Source organism: Periplaneta americana, chromosome 10, assembly GCF_040183065.1.
Source record: "Periplaneta americana isolate PAMFEO1 chromosome 10, P.americana_PAMFEO1_priV1, whole genome shotgun sequence".
Taxonomy (NCBI): Eukaryota; Metazoa; Arthropoda; class Insecta; order Blattodea; family Blattidae; genus Periplaneta; species Periplaneta americana.
Window position 1 is genome coordinate 153,340,537 of NC_091126.1, and position 22,039 is coordinate 153,362,575.

The 22,039-nt window shown below is 35.2% G+C and overlaps 1 protein-coding gene across 10 annotated transcripts in view; it reads left to right on the forward strand.

Moving 5' to 3' along the window:
• Nucleotides 1-22,039, forward strand: part of Tre1 (Trapped in endoderm 1) — a 257,148-nt gene that overhangs the window by 126,563 nt on the left and 108,546 nt on the right. For all 10 annotated transcript variants that reach the window (XR_011334579.1, XR_011334582.1, XR_011334580.1 and 7 more), the window contains exon 2: nt 17,723-17,874. Coding sequence is in view for 3 of the 10 variants with exons in the window: in XM_069838300.1 (XP_069694401.1) it covers nt 17,769-17,874 (106 nt within the window). In the remaining 7 variants the exon portion in view is untranslated. The remainder of the gene's footprint in view (nt 1-17,722; nt 17,875-22,039) is intronic.

Genomic DNA, 22,039 nt, shown 5'->3' on the forward strand with positions numbered 1-22,039 from the left:
AGTTGGTTACTAGCATTGCGAGTGTTCAGATCGTTCTGCTACTACCGCTATTGCTAGTACTGAAAACATTGTCCTTCTGAGCGAATTCATGGCATTGTCTAAGGTGTGAAATCATAGAGTAGTTCATAGTCAAGGACATGAAATAGCATACAATGTATGGAAATTCATGTCAGAAGAGGTTGTAAATGGAATACCAATTCCATTGAACAGCGTGTGTGCAAGAGTGCTGGCTGCCACTGGTATTTTAAAGCGAACCTTGGCAAGAATTAGGAAAGAATGGGAAAATATTTTTATGCAGGAACTGCAGATTCTTTCTCCAGTCCGAAAAGAAGAAGAAGATTGTTGTAGCTGTAGACAGTTTTGATGAGGAAGTCCTAAGAAGTCTCATCTATAATTTCTACACTACGCATAAGCAGAGGCCGACTCTGTAATCGCTTCTTCCAAGAATGGATATCAGTGTATGATTATGTGAAGAAAGTAGAGAACAATTACATTGAAAGTGAGCACGTAATGGACAGTATTTTGGAGAACATTTCCATAAACTTACGGACATCTGATTCCAGCACAGATCAGTCGTCTGATTCGGACGGAGAATAAGAACACAAAGATGGAATAGCCGGCGTAATTCCATTAGGTACCTTCAGACTCTTGAATAGGAAAGTGGTGATACTAAGGTAAGACAAATGTTTTTAGAAAGAGATGAAATGGATATGCCTGCCGCTCTGAGCTTGAGAACCGTAACCCAAACAACCCCCACTCCTCTACCCTGCTGGCCGGCAATTTAAAACTTCGCGCAGGTTGGTGCCATAACATCTCGTCTCAGCTCTACGCTCGGACGTGAATCGCGCTGGTCGCTCGGGAGAGTTGCACGTGGCTGTCTTTATGCCGCATCCAAAATACGGTCGATTAGCGCTTCTCTCGTTTCCCCGTTCCTTTGCTGTACCAAGTCTTTCACCCAACCCCATAAACAGTAAATACTCTTCGATATAGTACCCTTCTGTTCGGAAAGCGTCGTTCATATTCAGGGATGGCACTCAAGATACTTCCATCGCACAAACCATAAACATACACAATATCGGCGTATTTTGCAGTCGAAAATTTATAAGGCATCTTAAAAAATACTACTTAATACTTCCGATAACTATATCTGTATAGGCTAACTACTATACTGTAGGTAGCTGACTGAACTGCTGTGAATCGATAAGTGATAGCGTATTTGTTGTGACATTTGTAATGCCCAACCACCCGGTTTGTTTCTCTTCTCTTATCTACATCGCTCACAATGCAGATTCCAATATTACGTCATTCATCGGTGATCTTGTCTCACGTCAGCAGCATATAGTAACGTCTGATTCATATTGGGGCGAGACTTTTACCAAAAAAATGCATCTAGCTCCGCCATTGTTCGAAAACGGTCCCATGTTGATATGAACTTTTTCACTCAAAATGGCCTAAGATATCGTATCCAAAACTTTTTACCTTTCCTCGTGAATCACCCTGTATAGCACATTTATAAAACACCCCGTTTGTTGCGCTCATGTCCCTCTTAATGCGCTATTTTTGTGGAATATTTTTGATGTAATTTTCAGCAATGTAACATTTTGGCCATTGAAGGGAAATTTTTGCTGGTCAGTTTGTTGTCTTTTAGTGTATTGAAGTGTCTGTCAGTGTAATCACAATAGTGTTATACCAGAGCTGGGCAGCAAGAGCAGATTCTACTCTCTCACGGGGGGCCATATGATTTCTCTTCATCCCCTTTCTTCCCCGCTGAACACCGCGCAGCGTTGATTCAGTGACGGATGAATATTAAGTATCCCCGTTTAGAGTCTGGTTCCGCTCCCGATGCCCAGCCCTGTGTTATACGAAAAGCGCTTTCTGTATCGGAAAAATTGGAATTCTTACGAAAGTACGATGAAAACAGCACCAGGAATTAATGGGCAAAAATCTAAATGAACATAAATACATATTTTTGTATAATAATAATAATAATAATAATAATAATAATAATAATAATAATAATAATAATGCTTACTGGCTTTTAAGGAAACCGGAGGTTCATTGCCGCCCTCACGTAAGCCCGCCATTGGTCCCTATCCTGAGCAAGATTAATCCATTCTCTATCATATCCCATCTCCCTCAAATCCATTTTAATATTATCCTCCCATCTACGTTTCGGCCTTCCCAAAGGTCTTTTTCCCTCCGGCCTCCCAACTAACACTCTATATGCATTTCTGGATTCGCCCATATGTGCTACATGCCCTGCCCATCTCAAACGTCTGGATTTAATGTTCTAATTATGTCAGGTGAAGAATACAATGCGTGCAGTTCTGTGTTGTGTAACTTTCTCCATTCTCCTGTAACTTCATCCCTCTTAGCCCCAAATATTTTCCTAAGCAACTTATTCTCAAACACCCTTAACCTATGTTCCTCTCTGAAAGTGAGAGTCCAAGTTTCACAACCATACAGAACAACCGGTAATATAACTGTTTTATAAATTCTAACTTTCAGATTTTTTGACAGCAGACTAGATGACAAAAGCTTCTCAACTGAATAATAACACGCATTTCCCATATTTATTCTGTGTTTAATTTCCTCCCGAATATTATTTATATTTGTTACTGTTGCTCCAAGATATTTGAACTTCTCCACCTCTTCAAAAGATAAATTTCCAATTTTTATATTTCCATTTTGTACAATATTCTGGTCACGAGACATAATAATCTACTTTGTCTTTTCGGGATTTACTTCCAAACCTATCTCTTTACTTGCTTCCAGTAAAATTCCCGTGTTTTCCCTAATTGTTTATGGATTTTCTCCTAACATATTCACGTCATCCGCATAGACAAGCAGCTGATGTAACCCGTTCAATTCCAAACCATCTGCGTTATCCTGGACTTTCCTAATGGCATACTCTAGAGCAAAGTTAAAAAGTAAAGGTGATAGTGCATCTCCTTGCTTTAGCCCACAGTGAATTGGAAACGCATCTGACAGAATCTGACCTATACGAACTCTGCTGTACGTTTTACTGAGACACATTTTAATTAATCGAACTAGTTTCTTGGGAATACCAAATTCAATAAGAATATGATATAAAACTTCTCTCTTAACCGAGTCATATCCCTTTTTGAAATCTATGAATAACTGATGTACTGTACCCTTATACTCCCATTTTTTTCTCCATTATCTGTCGAATACAAAATATCTGGTCAATAGTTGATCTATTACGCCTAAAACCACACTAATGATCCCCAATAATTTCATCTACATATAGAGTTAATCTTCTCAAAGGAATATCGAACAAAATTTTGTACGTCAACAAAAGTGATATTCCTCGAAAGTTACTACAGTTAGTCTTGTCCCCCTTCTTAAAGATAAGTAGGAAATAATAATAATAATAATAATAATAATAATAATAATAATAATAATAATAATAATAATGATGATGATGATGATGATGATGATGATGATGATGATAGCACATCACTAAATTAACGAGCAAAACTGTAATTGCTACATGATGAAATAATTTTTAAAAGAAATAATGAAATTGTTAGATTTTTAGACTGGCGAAAATTAATACTTCGCTTAATATATGCAACAAGTGATACGTCAAGAGATTCGCAAACTGTCGACACAATAGCCACGTTCTGTCGATAATTTCAGTCGAAGAAGTTTAGTCTGTGCTTCCAAGATAGAATTCTTTCTCCTGTTAACAAATAAAACTGTAGCTCAAGGACTTAAATCGAAGTCACATGGGCACTCTATATACAAGACTGCAATGGAATTTCCTGGAAGTGGAGCTGACTTCAAAATCGATTCATTACGCTTCTCCCACATCAATTATCTTCTCCGGTTCTCGCTTTGGTCTCTCTCTGTCTCTTTCTTAGTTTCCTTCTCTTTCTCTCCCTAGCTGGTGAAACTCTGTGTTCTGTAGAACCGTGTGGTAAATCGCGGAAGTGTACAGGCCTATCGGGATAGAAAACATAGAGCGTCCGCTACAAGAAACAATGTCATTCATTACGATGACCCCTTCGTTTATATGACGCCATTCCATTTTCGGCCAATGAAGTGTAATGAAATTTTGAATTCCAGCCAATCACAGTCATACATAGCGATAATTTCTGCAGCTCGATTTATCACTATCAATTTATCGTATTGTCGTTCATTTGTTTAGTCAGTGTCGCCAACTGTTTCCACGTAAATCGATGACCATGAATTCATTGTACTAAACAAAGTGCGAAATCCTACTTCCATATCCTCATCTTCTAATTCCATGTCTATTATATCTAAAGAAAATGACACTCCTTCCTAACAATTGTTAATTTAATTAATGTATTAATGAGATAATGTCTCGTGATGAGAATATTGTACCAAATGGAAATATAGAAATTGGAAATGTATCTTTTGAAGAGGTGGAGAAATTAAAATATCTTGGAGCAACAGTAACAAATATAAATGATATTCGGGAGGAAATTAAACACAGAATTAATATGGGAAATGCCTGTTATTATTCGGTTGAGAAGCTTTATAATCCAGTCTGCTGCCAAAAATCTGAAAGTTAGAATTTATAAAACAGTTATATTACTTACTTACTTACAAATGGCTTTTAAGGAACCCGAAGGTTCATTGCCGCCCTCACAGTAGCCCGCCATCGGTCCCTATCCTGTGCAAGATTAATCCAGTCTCTATCATCATATCCCACCTCCCTCAAATCCATTTCAATATTATCCTCCCATCTACGTCTCGGCCTCCCTAAAGGTCTTTTTCCCTCCGGTCTCCCAACGAACACTCTATATGCATTTCTGAATTCGCCCATACGTGCTACATGCCCTGCCCATCTCAAACGTCTGGATTTAATGTTCCTAATTATGTAAGGTGAAGAATACAATGCGTGCAGTTCTGCGTAAAACAGTTATATTACCGGTTGTTATTTATGGTTGTGAAACTTCGACTCTCACTTTGAGAGAGGAACGTAGGTTAAGGGTGTTTGAGAATAAGGTGCTTAGGAAAATATTTGGGGCTAAGAGGGATGAAGTTACAGGAGAATGGAGAAAGTTACACAACACAGAACTGCACGCATTGTATTCTTCACCTGACGTAATTAGGAATATTAAATCCAGACTTTGAGATGGGCAGGGCATGTAGCACGTGTGGGGGAATCCAGAAATGCATATAGAGTTAATGTTATGTTTTATTTAACGACGCTCGCAACTGCAGAGGTTATATCAGCGTCGCCGGATGTGATGTGCCGGAATTTTGTCCCGCAGGAGTTCTTTTACATGCCAGTAAATCTACTGACATGAGCCTGTCGCATTTAAGCACACTTAAATGCCATCGACCTGGCCCGGGATCGAACTCGCAACCTTGGACATAGAAGGCCAACGCTATACGAACTCGCCAACCAGATCGACTGCATATAGAGTGTTAGTTGGGAGGCCGGAGGGAAGAAGACCTTTAGGGAGGCCGAGACGTAGATGGAAAGATAATATTAAAATGGATTTGAGGGAGGTGGGATATGATGATAGAGAATGGATTAATCTTGCTTAGGTTAGGGACCAATGGCGGGCTTATGTGAGGGTGACAATGAACCTCCGGGTTCCTTAAAAGCCAGTAAGTAAGTATGTAGTATTAATGAGATTGTTTGTAATTATACTATAAGATTTTTAAATTAAATTATGATTTCAGCAGATAATGAAAACGTATTTCTGTTATAAAAACAAGAGAAAAACGCAGTATATGTAATTAACATTTTTAAACCTGTATTTCGCTTTTCTCAATTGGCATTACTGAATAACATTTAATTTATGTATTGCAGTAATCTTTATTCATATATTTCGATTTCACAATGTCTGAATAGGTTAAGTATTCATAAATATATAATTACTAACATTTTGTGAGCGAATTTTAGGGATATATTATTTACATTTTTATTTTATTGACGAAATAGTCCTAATAAATGTCACTCGAGGTCTGAGATTACTATATATAATATAGGTGTATGCAGAATTGTAATTTTGCTTTCGTATTGACAATGTCATTAATAATAATAATAATAATAATAATAATAATAATAATAATAATAATAATAATGTAGCACAGAGTGTCCCAGTCTGCTGTTGTAGCTTTGTGGATATAATGTTTGCTTCCCAACTAAACTGTCCGAGGTTCGATTCCCTGAGTTTGGCAATGGAACAAATTTTTCTTCTTCCACGGGTTTCGGTGTTTGTCTTTTGTCTTGTGAATTTCCTGTGATCTCTCTACAGTAGGCCTAGGACAGGCATTCTCAACCTGGTGCTCGCGAGCAGTATGGTCCTCTTTGAATGATATTTGGTGATCTCGTCATGCGAGTAAAAATGTGCTCGTGTGCACGAACTCTTCTGAGGTCCTTTTTTCAATTCGAAATTTATTGTACAGCCGTAACAAATAGTGTTCCTATCCATCCATTATACTACTTTAGCGACATAATAGATCTTCCCGTATTTCATGGTGTATAGCCCCTTTCAATACAGTGTGGACTTAATCAGAAAAGTCAAGATTATTCAAGAAAATAATATGGCTGCTTGTAAGGAACTTAGATTGATAGATATCCAGTCTTTCCAGCTCTGAAATATTTGTTTAAAAGGATAAATTCATAGCCTTTGGGTTGGGCTAATAAGATACAAAAAGAATCCAGATAATGCGGATTAGTTCTTTCAAATGTCTGGTATGTCACGGACAACCAACCTGTGCGAAAAAAAATTCCCACTTATGAAATACCTCGAGAATTAACCACGATCACGATTAACTTACTCACATCTGCAGGATTGTTTCCACTTGGACATCGCTAAAATTCTGAGTGACATTCAAATTCAAGGGTATCATTACCCTGGTGTTTTAAAATGTTATTTTTGCATAAAAGTTTTTAAAAATAATGAAATGGAAATTTTTAATAAATTTCGCTTTTTTTTTCTCTGAAATAATTTATTTCGCTTTGACCATAAAACGCGAAAATTCGCTATAAAAGTATTGCCATTTTCGGAATTGTTACAAACGTATTCGCGAAGAAAAAAAACTTTCTTTTCAATCGACGATTTGTCGCATTTATCGTTAATGCGAAAACCTGTGGTTACTAAAAACACTTCTTAATAAAATTAGGACTATACAATTTTTTAAATCTAGATACTTGTAATTACAGACGTGGACAAATTATTAGACTAAATTAATTATATGTTCAACAAAGCTATATTTATCGGCAGAAAAAATGAACAAAAATGTATTTCGCACAGAAATAGTGAATAGAAAATTGAGTCTGGAGGTTTACTAATATTTTCTGAACATTCCCTTATTCTTTATTAACACGTTGATTTTGTCAGGGATGCTGGAAACCAAAGTTTGACACTTTGAATGTCAGCATCATTTAGCCAGATATCAGACAGTGCTTAAATGAATCCATGTTTTGTTGTAAGCCTCTTTTTGTTCACTTTCTTCTTCAGTATAGATCACAGATTTTCAATTTCGTTCATGTCCGGTCTTCTTGCAGGCCATAGGAGAATATCTTCTGCAGTATATAATTAAAACCAATAGTACCAACACAGCCAGACAAAATTTACTTAACTATTGGAAAAATATACCAGAACTTATAAACAATCATATTTACAACAGTAGAGACTCTGTGAATTATACTGATAGTTGATACGACGAATTATATTATGTTTCCAAGAAAAAGGTTTTAGTTTAATAATTTGTCCACGTCTGTAATTGGCTTGTAAGCGGAAAGTTGTATTCATTTAGCATAAACCAGCGGTAACCAAAACACGAGCTGCAGTGATTACATACGCCAGACAGCCTATGAAGTAAGAAGACTGAGGAAAGGTACTTGGCATGAAAACTACAACCAGTGGTGGTTCCTGTACTAATATCTTGAAGTCCACACCTGTGGAGTAACGGTCAGCGCGTCTGGCCGCGAAACCAGGTGGCCAGGGTTCGATTCCCGGTCGGGATAAGTTACCTGGTTGAGGTTTTTTCCGGGGTTTTCCCTCAACCCAATATGAGCAAATGCTGGGTAACTTTCGGTGCTGGACCCCGGGCTCATTTCACCGGCATTATCACCTTCATCTCATTCAGACGCTAAATAACCTAAGATGTTGATAAAGCGTCGTAAAATAACCTACTAAAAAATCTTGAACAATCCCGTGGATAAAAATCTCAAGATTTGCGGTATCAGTAATGTCACTTTTGTCATCAAGAGCCAGTGAATAATATACGATTTTTCTTGGTTCTTTTTTAACCTTCCTCTTGTATATAATCAGGAATTTTCTAAATTATTCTTCTCGATACCTCGTCGAGAAATTTATAGTTTTTCAAAATTAAAAACTTCTTATGGAGAAGTTAAGTTATTTTAACCATTACTCTTTTGAGAAATTATGTTCTATTAAAAGGCTTTAGACCACGAGATATTTCAAACCCTATTAGGTAGCTGACTTACTTACATTTATTTATCTCATCTTTCTCTTCCTGGCTGTGATTTAAGTCATGTCAATTCCTGGCGTTTAACAGTTGGTTGGCACATAATATTGAATCCGTTTTTCTACAATATTATTATTAAATGAATAACTAATAAATAGTTACCCTTATCTAAAGATTAAGAAGATTAAAATTGAAATAAAACCTAATAATTTTATCCTTCTAGGGAGAAGATCTAAAAATATCAATATTCATGCTCGTACAGAAGAATTATAGAAACACATACTTAGTGGCCAGTAATAATAATAATAATAATAATAATAATAATAATAATAATAATAATAATTTATTCATCGTGGCAATTAATGTTTATATATAGAACCTACTCCTATCCTAATTGAACCGTTGGCCAAAGTAAACATTTTAGCCTACATTTTGTCCGACAAAACAATAAAAAAGTTCTCCTCATTCTTTACGAAACCACCTCTTACTGCTTGTAGAGACAGAGTTTGTAGAGCGACATGATACCGACACTGCTTTCCTTCAGTACGTGAAAGAAAAAAACACAGCAATGTACAGGAAACTCGTACCCGTTTGAATGTCTGTGATTACACGATATAATCACGACACCCGCTTTGGTCACCGCTGGCATACACCTATTCAGGAACAAATCATTGCGCTGAATATTTTTTCCTTTGATTGATGATTGGGTAATATAGAGAGCTTTCCGCGAACCAGGGTGTTTGTAGTCTGAAAGGCGGTGGGTCAAGAGACAAGAGGTCGTTCAGTTGACCCGAGTTCTCAAGGTTCTGTCGATCAGCTTGCACTGTGTACGCAGACTCTGAAACCAATGTCAGGTTCCTGTAGCGTGCATGATGTGAATAACAGTATAAGCAATATACAGAGGGCCATTAAGCCCGCACGTTCGCTGATCCAGTTGCTGGTCGCTCTTAAGCTTAAAAAGTATGAGGATGGTTGACTGTTTCGCACTTTATAAGGGTTTTAAGTAATTAGTCTAATGTAAGTTTTAATCTAATGTAAGATTTAACATTCAACCTCGCAGATTTCTAGCGCAATAATTAACAATAGATCCTTATTAGAAACAACAACAACCAACGTTAAACCAAAGGTCCCGGGTTCGATACCCGGCTCCGGAACAATTTTTCCCTCGAAATTATTCAAATCAACTTTACAGGGAGTTATACCTGAAAATCTTGATTTGCATAATACACGTCACTGTTCGTTAACAGAAAACCACAATTTAAGTCACACGGAGTTAGTGTGCACTCGAAGTTGGTTGCTTGACGGTTGTCAGCCCACTTTGAGGTCTGTGGATATAGAGGGAAAAATTGGATCGGTGTCGGTTAGAGTTCCCGAGTAGCTCAGTGGTAGAGCGTTGGTACGTTAAACCAAAGGTCCCGGGTTCGATACCCGGCTCCGGAACAATTTTTCCCTCGAAATTATTCAAATCAACTTTACAGGGAGTTATACCTGAAAATCTTGATTTGCAACAACAACCAAATTTCTTGGCTTAAAAATCGATAATGTGTTAAATTGGAAAAATCGTATTAAATAAATTACCCTCAAACTAAATTCAGCTTGTTTTGCTATTAGATCTATGCAAAAGATAGTAAATATCAAATCCTTAAAAACAATATACTTTGCATACTTCCACTCGGTAATGAGTTTTTGGAATAATATTCTGGGGAAATTCCACAGATAGTAACAGTATATTCCTATTACATAAAAGAGTAATTAGAATAAGAGTAGGTGCCAAATCTACGGAATCTTGTAGGACTATTTTTAAAAAACTACAAATAATGCCCATGACTTGTCAGTATATATTTTCATTAATAATCTTCCTCGTATGTAATCGTGAAAACTTTGTAACTAATTCAACAGTTCATAGCATAAATACACGTCATAAAAATGACTTTCATACTCCATCGGCAAGTCTATCGTGCTATCAAAAAGGAGTGCGTTATATGGCAGTAAAATTGTTTAATAGCCTCCCTATTGATATAAAAATGGAACTCAAAACAAGATTATTTAGGGCCAAATTAAAGAAGTACCTAATTTATCACGCCTTCTATTCTGTAGGTGAATTCATGACATTTAATAACGCTTCATGAAATTGATACTAAAACTTTGTGTTGTACTAGTAGACTATATTGTAAATCTCTTCTGTATATATTTCATCTAGACTGTGACTATAAATTAAGACTTTAAATAGTATTAATTTTTTTGACTTGTTCCATATTCTAGCTGTGAAGCAATGTATGAATACAATGGAATGTTAATAAATACAATACAATACAATAAAATACTATACATCTTTTTTCAGTTTTTCAGCCTGTGTTCTGTGACAGTCGTTACAAATTAAGTAGCATTTAATTTGTGTTCGTGTGAAATATGTAAAGAGAAAATTAATCGTGTTTCGTAGGCAATACCTCGCTAAATATCACCGCAAGAAAATCTTAAAGAAAAATCTAGAATTTAACGTTGTTGTATAGTGTTATTCAAAAGTGAGTTACATTTTGAAATAGGTGTAACTTTTTAAAAAATTAAAGTAAACACAAAATGGTAACACATTTATATGTAACGAACAATGGGATTTGTTTATTTATCACACTCATTTGTTTTGGTTAACATGGTAACAGGTTTTATTTATAATGTGTCAAAAGTAGGCTAATATCACTTCTTATTCAAGTCACTCTCATTGACTATCATTGACTGTGTTTTAAAATTGTTTTGACTTTACAAGATGGAATTAGCTTGTTCAGTGTTGTTTTGAGTTTAAAGAGAAGTTTAACAAACGGGATACGAACGTTTAGAACAGGGATGTCGAACAGCGCTCTCGAGTTGTGAACTCTAGAGCCTTCACTCCCCCCTTACCGTGCAACGGTTGAACACAGATAGCAGGCAGACCGGGAGAAAGATCGTAAACAAAAGCGAAACTACTAATGCGGTGGCTGGTACTTTGATAACTTTTATACATCTTACTAATTGATTAGGAGCTCATTTTAGATTTGTACTTGATAAACTCTGATGAACAAAAAAATGTAGGCCTACATGAGGATGAATGTTATTATTATTATTATTATTATTATTATTATTATTATTATTATTATTATTATTAACAATAGCTTTTTATCTACGGGGTCATTCCATGACTGTTGTTTGTTAGTGACGGAAATAAATAATAATAATAATAATAATAATAATAATAATAATAATAATAATAATAATAATAATGTTAATGTTAATATCATGTTTAAAATATCAACTTTGTGTGTATGTGTTGTAGCAGTGCAACTTCAAGTTCACGTTTCTGAACTGTTTTGATGTGTAAAATTAATTACTTTTAGCGTGACTTGAAATTTGTTCATAGTTTTTGTTATAGATTCAAAAATATCTTCTTCTCGTATCTTTGCGGTCGGTACTTTCATCAAGAGCTAGTGAGTAACAATTAAAAGTTTTCATTCTTGCTATCAGTTGTCCCTCCAAGTTATCTCTCATTTCTAATATGCGCTTCACAATAATATTACGAGACAAACTTACAGATATAAAATCATTAAAATGTTCCGGACATATCTTTTTTGCAACAGCTACGGGCCAGTCTTTCACAAATTCTCAGTCAGTGAATAGCTTTGAAGCCGTTGCAATAATTTCACAAATTTTGTACCGTGCACGAACCAAGCTTGTTTCACTAACATCCGATGATGAGGATGATGATGATGATGGTAGTGATGATGATGATGGTAGTGATGATGATAATGATGATGATTATGATTATGGAAGGTTTTCTGAATTCAATCTTGATTTTAATTTCTCTACATCCTTTTCACGAGCGGAACCGGATAACTTTTCTGGTCCATAAGCTTCAGCCAGTGGCGGCTCCTGCATATTTCTTGAGAGGAGGAAAGAAGTTAACAGCACGAAATGACACCTTCTTAAATGAAACATGCTACAAATTAGCCTACATGCATACATATAAGACCAGGTAGTGTTGGGGTTGGCCTCCCTTCTATATAGCAGTAATTTGTTCTTGTAAACTGAGTTTCCTAAATTGTCCAAAATATATTATGATTTCACTTCCATTCATTGTTGAATAATTGCGCAAATTAACAATTACAAAGAAATTCACAACCTCGTAGCATTTTTCGAGCACACTACAGCATCACACTTGTTGGAAGACTAGCTACTAACTCGTAACCAGAACCGTTTTACGGAAATGGAAATGGGAATGGGAAATAATCTGAGGAAAGCGAGAACACTGCACCCACCCACGTGGTCTGTGTTGCCACATGTACATTTTACAAGTTCAGTATCACATGCTTTTGAAGAATGTCAGTTCTTGTAAAGTCCTACTATCGTTATTGTTCAAAGCTGCCGGTGGCCGATTAATTTTTTATATTAAAATAATGTAGTTTGGGGTACCTACTTTCAGTTTCAAATATATTTGTACAAAACTGACAACTTGGCTGTTGCCCTGTCTAGTAAACAATGAATAGAAGTGAATTTCAGGAGCCAACTACGTAGAACTACTTCCTCTTTGTTTTACATAAACCCGACTTTAACTTTCAAATATCTACGAAAGTTTCAAACCATGAATAGTAAGCTATATAAAGTGCAATGAATGATATTTTTGATTTATAATTTAAAAAAAGTTTACATGGTGTCTTTCATAGCTTTGCGTTAAAACTGTTTTTGTTGTGTCTCAGATTTGTTACAGTCTGGTTGAATGCACCATCGTTAGATGGCAGTGGTAGCGAGCTTGCTGCACGACCAGTCGGTTTCTATTTCCCGCCCATGACTGATTCAGAGGAGGATCTCCTCCCTCTTCGTTCATTTACTTACTTTAAAACTCTGCTTCTTTCTCTGGCCGCTAGTGCGCTGTTGTCTATGTGTGTTAACTGCAGTAGAGGAGGAATGGAGTGCCTTTCCTCAACACAGACAATCTCGCATCTTTCTCACAGTTTTGTACAGCACATGAGTGCGCGTCGTTTAAAACTCGATCAACCGAGTTTTTCTTATAGCTGTGAACTTAAAAATTATCGAATCTTCCTGGAATTTCAAGGCACATATTTTATTTAGTATTTACTTTCAAAAGAAGAAAATGTGAGGAGGACGTTCCTCCCTTCCCTCCCCCGAGGAACCGCCACTGGCTTCAGCATGTGTTGAATTAAAATGACTGTTAATACTAATGGTGGCTTAGGTATCCAAGCTCCTTTCTACATATTAAGCAATGCGCCTTTCCGTCCTTTAAGGTAAAAAAATATATATCTATTCACTTACTATTGAATCATCGTTCCATATCCATACCAGCCGCCAGAGTTGACAGACACACTGCGTACAGAACACTGCTACAGCGAGCTCAGGTTGACCGTACCGACTGTCGTTTCAGCTCAGCTACGATAGCAAATAATATTAATCGTTTCACAGTTTGAGAGCGCTGTTCGACATCCCAGGTTTAGAACAAAACATAATTTGAGAATTGGTCCGTACAGTTTACAAGCTTACAGAAAGTTAATGGACAAGTTTGAGAGAACTGGTTGTGTCACGAAAGAGAAAAAGTCTGGAAGACCCATACTAGCTAATGATGTTCTTTACCCTCCTGCTACTAAGGTTTTTCACAACTTACTACTACCAACGGGGTAATTGTGTTACCCCATCAAAATAATATACCAGTTTTTTTAATCATTTGGAATATTAACAATGTATGTATTATTGACTACAGATTTACAGAAAATGTAAAAATACAAATTAATCATCCTATTTTTAAAAATACTGGGTAATTCTAAAGTTTAGTTTCATTTTGTTGAAAACGTATACAAAGTTTAATGAACTTTAGATATGTTACTGGTGACACTATTAGATAATATATACAGTAAATTTGAACTTGCTTCGCTTTCCGTTGGAGACAAACTTATCAATAACGTATAGTTTTGAGATGATGGAAAACAGATTTACGAGCCAAGGAAGTCACAGTATTATAGCATAATTTGGAAATCATTTCAGTTAATTCTTGAAATTCAAATATTAGAATGTCATATACGGTATACAACCATGAACATCTCAAAACATCTGTTTACAATAAAATAAAACCCTAAAAAACTTAAGTTCTAAAAATAAATGAAATGGTATAAACCTAAAAAAAATACAGTTCTTTGTTGAAATTCAAATATTCGAACACCACCTATACTGCACTGAGTATCTCGAAAAAAAATTCAAATTCAAATTTATTCATAATTTACATTTGAAATGGTACGTTTGAATAGATACCCGAAATGAGCATATGCTCGTGCTCGGGTAGAGTCCAGTAAAGTCTACATAAATTCTACAGACATCAATAATAATGTTGATGATAGAAATAATAGTAGTAATAATAATAATAATAATAATAATAATAATAATAATAATAATAATAAAACAGTGACGGAGATAAAACAAGATAGTAATACAAATTAATCAATCAATTAATAATAATAATAATAATAATAATAATAATAATAAAGAAAATTTTAACAATAATAAAATAATAACTAAGACTGATAAAATAAAATATAAAATCACTTAGCGAGAGTTAACACAACTTATATAAGCATATAAATAACCAGAAAAAAAAATAACGAATTCGAAATCAACAGAAAAGTCTCCACTAATAAATATTTCTAACAAAATATTTTTAGTAAAACCATATCACACAGACATAAAAAAAAATAAAGAAATTGGAAACAAAGGGTCATGATAATATAAAAAGCAATACAAAATATAATGTAATAAATAACACAAACTAAAATAATTAGGAAGCAGATAAACTCAGAAATGAAAAAAATTAAACTACAAGTTCAATTTTATAGGCTATAGGCCTAATGGAATTTTCATGACACAACTTATCAAGGGTGGGGTAGCGAAATCAACCCATATGAATAATGTGAATTACATTCTAAAATATATTAATTATTTAAGTTAATTTTAATTCAAATTGTTAGTAGACATATAACGGACAAATACATGAAATTTCAAAATGAAATGTGGAGAAAAATGAAAATAATATTAAAAAATCATTAGTGGGGTAATCCTGTTACCCCACTTGGTAGCAGGATTATCAATGTTGCTTAAGAGGCTATAAATATTGGAGAAAATATAGGAGTTATCTATTTTCTGATCTACTCAATATTAGCTTTAACAATCATTACAATCAATGAAATAAACAATTCCAATAAAATAATTAAATATTAAACAAATCAAAACTTAACAAAATAAAATTTTAACAAACTTAAAATAATTACGTCAAAATGAAGAAATAGCTGAAAGTAGTAACTATGTAATATGTCATTATAGTGCCAATCAAATTGCAAAATGTCTTCAGATGTGTTATGCAACAGTTCGGAAAATTTTTTTGAAGAATTCTAAAAAGGTATCCTTATAAAATGCAACTTTTATTTGAAATTAAAAAAAAAACTTATAAAGCTATTGGATACTAAATCCGCAGTGGTTGCATAACGTTTTATGTACTGGTGAAGCACATTTTCAATTGAATAGCGGTGTTAATACTCATAACTGTAGTATTTGGTCTGAAACTCATCCCCATGCTGTTATTCAGCAAGGACTACATTTAGATTTAGATTTATTTAATAATAACATATACATAAAAACTTTACATTAAAATACCCCGAAAGATCAAAGCTCGTGTTCGGGGACAGTGATCTGAAAGTGATAGTATGCTGTGGGTTTACATCCCATTCCATTATAGGATCCTATTTTTTTTAAAGAGAATCAAATAACGGTTAGGTTACCGGACAAAGTTATTTTGACACGCTGCAGAATTTTGTTACAACAATTTTACGAAATTGTTACGTCGAGAACATAATCTTCATGCCAGATGTCTCCTACGTGGGTACTTAGCCCGATACAATCTGTGAGCTTGTCTACTGTTCCCATTGACTCATCCGTATTCGAAAGTCAGGTCTGCTTATTCCCCTCTCGTGTATTCCTCCATTTTGCTAGGACTGATCGACTGGACACTGCAACTTGTACACATACACTGCTGTCTACAGACGTGCATATCAGGACCGACCATGTCCGTTACACATTACGCTATCTGCATTTAGTGTAGTTTCCTGTCCCCATCCCTCAGACAGCGCACTGAATGGAATACTGTAAGTAGACAACGTAAACAACGTCAGATGAATACAGTTTGTGTGAGATGTACAGATAAATACACATAAATATGGTATACAGAGGAATAAAATTATTTCATTTCCACAGAACTATTTTTGCTTGTAACTTTCTACTCGGTCATTTCCGGACCAGGGTTCCTTATCTCGAATTGATACATGTGCCCTTCGCAATCATCCGTGAAAGTTTGTAACACCACCTCGGAAACACTCTGTATATATATCTTGATTCTTAAAAGGTTATAGCGATGTCAATATGTAACTTACTTTTGAAAAATGTTGCAAACCGAAACGTCACAAAATGCTAAATTGTAATATTAAAAGTACTACAAAATTCTATAATCCATTTTTGAAGTGCTAAATTTTTTATTTTAATTCGCTAAAATCTACCGTTTCTCAATATAGGAGAAGTTAGGCAAAAATGGGCACTATAAGGCATTGCATTTTACCCAAGTGCTTTGCCGTAAGTATTATCAATATCGTAATAGAAATTTAATCAACAATGTTTTCAGGGATTGGTTAGGAATAAAATATGTAACCTACAATTTTTTTTTCAGGAAGGACACTTAAAAAGCGGAACACTGAGACATTTCACCAAAAAAACAGGAATGTTCCGGGAAAAACGTGAGGACTGGAAACCTCCTTTAAGGGAGACAATGTGAACGAAATGAGACGAATGGTTCTTAGGCTAGGAGTTCATATAACATTTTAGATGAGTCTCGAATGCCCTTTCAAGGACACGATTATCACTGTGTACTTTGAATTGATAAGTTCTCTTTCTCTATATTTTCTTTCATTCATTTCGGTGGCGTTAAGGTCTTGTCTGTAGCATAGTAGAAGCTCTCAGTCCAGTCTGAGGACTGCTGGTCATTATTTCTGCACTGCCCGCTAGAACAGAAGGCAGAAGGCATTAACCCTGCAATAGCAATTCATTGTTTTTGCCGGCATCGCGTTTCCCACGCGGGAGCAGACACATGTGCAGTAGGACAGAGTTCAGTTCCGAACGACGCCCAATCGAATCCGCTGTCATGCCACGCTTGACCTTTCACAATGAAGCTGAAGAGTATTGACTTGTTGCTATCTGTTGCATGTGACAGACGTGGCCGGGCAGAGACATCGCCTCTGGAACGGAAGCTGTGAAGCATGAACTACTCCAACACCTCGGACCCCGTCGAGATATTCTACCCCAGAGGGGCCACCATCTTCGCATCCGTCTGCGCCGTCCTCTTCAGCGTCGTGGGTGTGGTAGGTGAGTGAGTCGCAGCAAAAGTACCTTTTCCAACGCCATGTTGATTGATGTTAATTTATCAATCGATATCTTTTTACGTCTTTAAAAATTGCATAATCCTAGGCCTGTCGTCCACTGGGTGCATTCTCACCCGATTTACGAAGGTTGGGACGTAAGTCATGGGAAATATTTTTTATGCTCGACCATGCCGAAATGTAGTAATTATACACCTGGTAGCAGCCCTTTAATGCATGTCATTAAAGTACACCTACTCATTAAAGTACAGGTCTTCAGCCAATCACAAGTCAGCTTTGTACCGTTATATCGATTATTCTCGGATATGCAATCGACAAACAATTAGCGAAAAGTCACGGAGGCTGGAAATCCAATACTGTTGCAGAAGGTTATGTTCTGTTACTATAACAATTAGCGTTCATCTATACTAATAATAAATCTGTAGCCGAAATTTTTCTGGTAATTTTCGATTTTCCAAAAATAATTGGTCCTAACATATATAATTAACCACCCTAAAACCGAAAATCGCATTTTTGAAAGTTTTGTTTGTAAGTCTGTCTGTATGTTTGTTACCTTTTCGCGCGATAATGGCTGAACCGATTTATATGAAAATTGGAATATAAATTAAGTTCGTTGTAACTTAGATTTTAGGCTACATGGCATTCAAAATATTTTATTTAAACGGGGGGTTATAAGGGGGTCTGAATTAAATAAATCGAAATATCTCGCTTATTATTGATTTTTGTGAAAAATGTTACATAACAAAAGTTTCTTTAAAAATGATTTCCGATAAGTTTTATTCTTTACAAAATTTTGATAGGACTGATATTTCATGAGATAAATGAGTTTTAAAATTAAAATAACGCCATCTAAGACGGTGCAATGTATTAAGAACAAATGACTTCGTCTATAAGAGGCCTTGGACAACAACAATCGAAACAGGGGCCTTGGACATCAACAATCGAAAGCTATTAAACATAGCCTACAGAGAATGTTTCTGTGTTTGTATGAAGTAGTATCAGAAGCTAAATTAACCGATTTGTATAATTAATTATTGTTTCACCATTGGAAAGTGTAGTTTCTCTAGAGGGACATATTGCTATAATGTTATTACAGTAACGTCTGAGTAAATCGAGGACAAGTAAGATTAAAATAGCTTCTTATGCACAGAAAATTTAATGGACTATTTTGTACATTCGTTTTCTATATTTCTTAAAATAATATTTATGTACACTCATTTTAATCTCAGAGAATTAACGAACAACGAGAGTGTATTGATTTAGTATGCAGTAATAGTACGTTAGCTTAGCAATCCATTATTTTATAATTCAAATTTTAACTATGCTAAATTGAATCATGTTAAAATACATAAAATATATATGTAATAAATGCAATGCAAAAAAATTGGGTAATGAGTTAAGCAGATTATCTTGCGCTGTTGTAAAAGTTGTTCCCTGGATCAAACGTCCTATTTTAATTATGTAATTACTTTATATTTATTTCTAATAGGTGCAGCGGAGCGCACGGGTACGGCTAGTTGTAAATAATATTCAAATAAATTCAATTTGTCATCTAGTTTTTCAATTCTAAATCAATTTCCAGGTTATATCAGACTAATTTTCATTCTTATTCTGTGCCAAGGTCAATGACATTCGGCCTCGGAAAAAATCAATACTTTCGCGTTTGCGCACATCTCACAATTCAGGTCAGTTCGCACATAACCATAAAAAGACCTAATTTACAATACTTTCAGGTTAGAAATATGGTCGAGCATAAAAAGTCGTATGAAACTTGCCTATAATGGTAATTAAGACGCTCGTATGAAAATTATGAAACTCGCTTGCGCTCGTTTCATAAACAATCATACTTGCGTCTTAATTACTACCATTATGGGCTCGTTGCATAATGTACTATTTCAACAGTAATCTCACTAGAGGTTTTGATTTATCTAGAGAAAATCAAAACTTTTCATTTCATTTATTATATTCCATAGATCTTACATGAGCAATGAAGCTTTAAGATGTGGAACAAGTAAAAACTTCACAAGATTACAATTACAATTGAAGAGTCCACTGCAAGAATGATGGATGTCATTTGGAATACATTTTGCAGGAGAAGCAATTGAAAGTTTGGAATGCTTAGCGCTCAAAGCTTAAGGGGACACTCAACTTAAAAATTGGAGAAAAATTGTCATAGAAATGAAAAATTAAATTTCTACACTAATTTACGTGACAGAACTAAATCAATATGCAGAATTCTTCCCCTATTCATTGAGAAGTCACAGTCAAATGCACAAAGCCAAAAAATAAAAAATGATAATTAAAAGTGATATTTCAATTAATGATTGATTAAAAATTGAAATATATTTTATTTTGAGAATTATTGGATCTAATGAGCTGAGATTTTGCATGTTACTTTCCATGTGTATATTAAACTTTTTCTCCAAATTTGAAAAAGAATGGTTAAATAGGAAAAAAGTTCCAAAATATAGTTGAGTGTCCCCTTAACTGTGATTTTCCGATCATTACTGGACAATGACTATCAGTGTTACTGCGATATAACTCTCTATGTACATTCTATATGTCTTAAGCTATGCATTGACAGTCTTGGTTCATTTTCGACAAGAAAGTGAAATCCATTATTCTTGCAGTGGACTCTTCAATTTTTACAAATTTTTACAATTTTTACAATTTTACAGTTTTGCAATTTTCTAAAATTCTTTACAATATTTTGGCGAGTGTAGCGAGATGAGGTGAGGCTCGAGGATTCGCCAAAAGATTACCTGGCATTTGCCTTATGGTTGGGGAAAACCTCGGAAAAACCCAACCTAATCAGACTTATGACCAAGCCCTCGTATTTTCGTCAGAAATCGGAAGAAGCAAGTTTAGAGTTGTCAAATGTTTCGTATTTTACGAAATGCCCCGTAGTTGAGGACTGAAAAACTTGTAGGCCTACAGTATGAAAACTCAAAACAGAAGAATATTTAGGGCCAAATTAAAGAAGTACCTAATTTTTCACGCCTTCTATTCTGTAGGTGAATTCATGACATTCAACAACGCTTCATGAAATTGATACTAAAACTTTGAGTTGTACTAGTAGACTATATTGGAAACCTCTGTTGTATATACAGGGACATCATTTTATTTTTACTTCAATTTTTATTGTACCTGAGTTTTTTAATGTACTTCACTCCCACCCCTTCTACTAAGGAAGTTCCAACTCCACACAGAACCAAGACCGCAGATAGTAAGCAGTACTGAGTTACTGAGTATAGTACGTTCCAGAAATATGTTCGCGTTTTCCAGTGACGAAAGAGCTTTCAATATTGAATCATATTTTCGCACAGGTACTGTCCGTTTGCCTACGTCGCATCCCGATTTCCCCCACCTGCTTCTGCTCGCCCCTCTGTAAAAGCTGGGCTGTCTTAGCTCTTTTCTGAAATCCTTAATTTCTCTTAGGAATTGGAAGTTTACGTAATATTATACAGCTGTTTAATTTAACTTAAATAAAAGGGCCTCGTTAAGTAATTAACTGTCACGTGATTTCCTCCCTTTCTACAATCCTGCGGCATAACCACTTGGACGGACAGTAAATAGCATGTCTCAGTAATTTTATATTTTCGGGTCCGGCAGAAGTGAAGATTGAATTTACAGTACGTAGAGTAGGTACCGAATTATTTCAACATGAGTTACTAGTACGAAGGACGAAACTGGCAATTGGAATTAGATGCAATAGTCTATAGTGTGATAATATGCACAAAAGAACTGAAGCCTGTATCGAAATGAACGACCACCATTTTCAAAATTGTGTTTAAATATTCATATTATGATTATTTTTCAATTTAACTTCTTTCTCTATATTGTACGCTAATGTGCTGTAGACAGTATAATATACACTGCATAATGAATACGTTCGCATGGATAACTCACTTCGTGAGTAAAAACACTTATTCCTAATACAGTACTGTACTTTGATTAAAGAAAAACCTAATGAAAATTATCAAACTCAAAATCTCGATATTTCCTAGTTTACGTAAATGGATGAACTACTTTTCTTCCTTCCTATACCTAGTAGAGTGATTTGTGTTTTACGCCAGTATCATCGAACTCCAGTCTTGGAGGGGGGAGCAAGCGGTGTTTCCGGTTCTCTAAAGGTATAGACAGGTTAATAT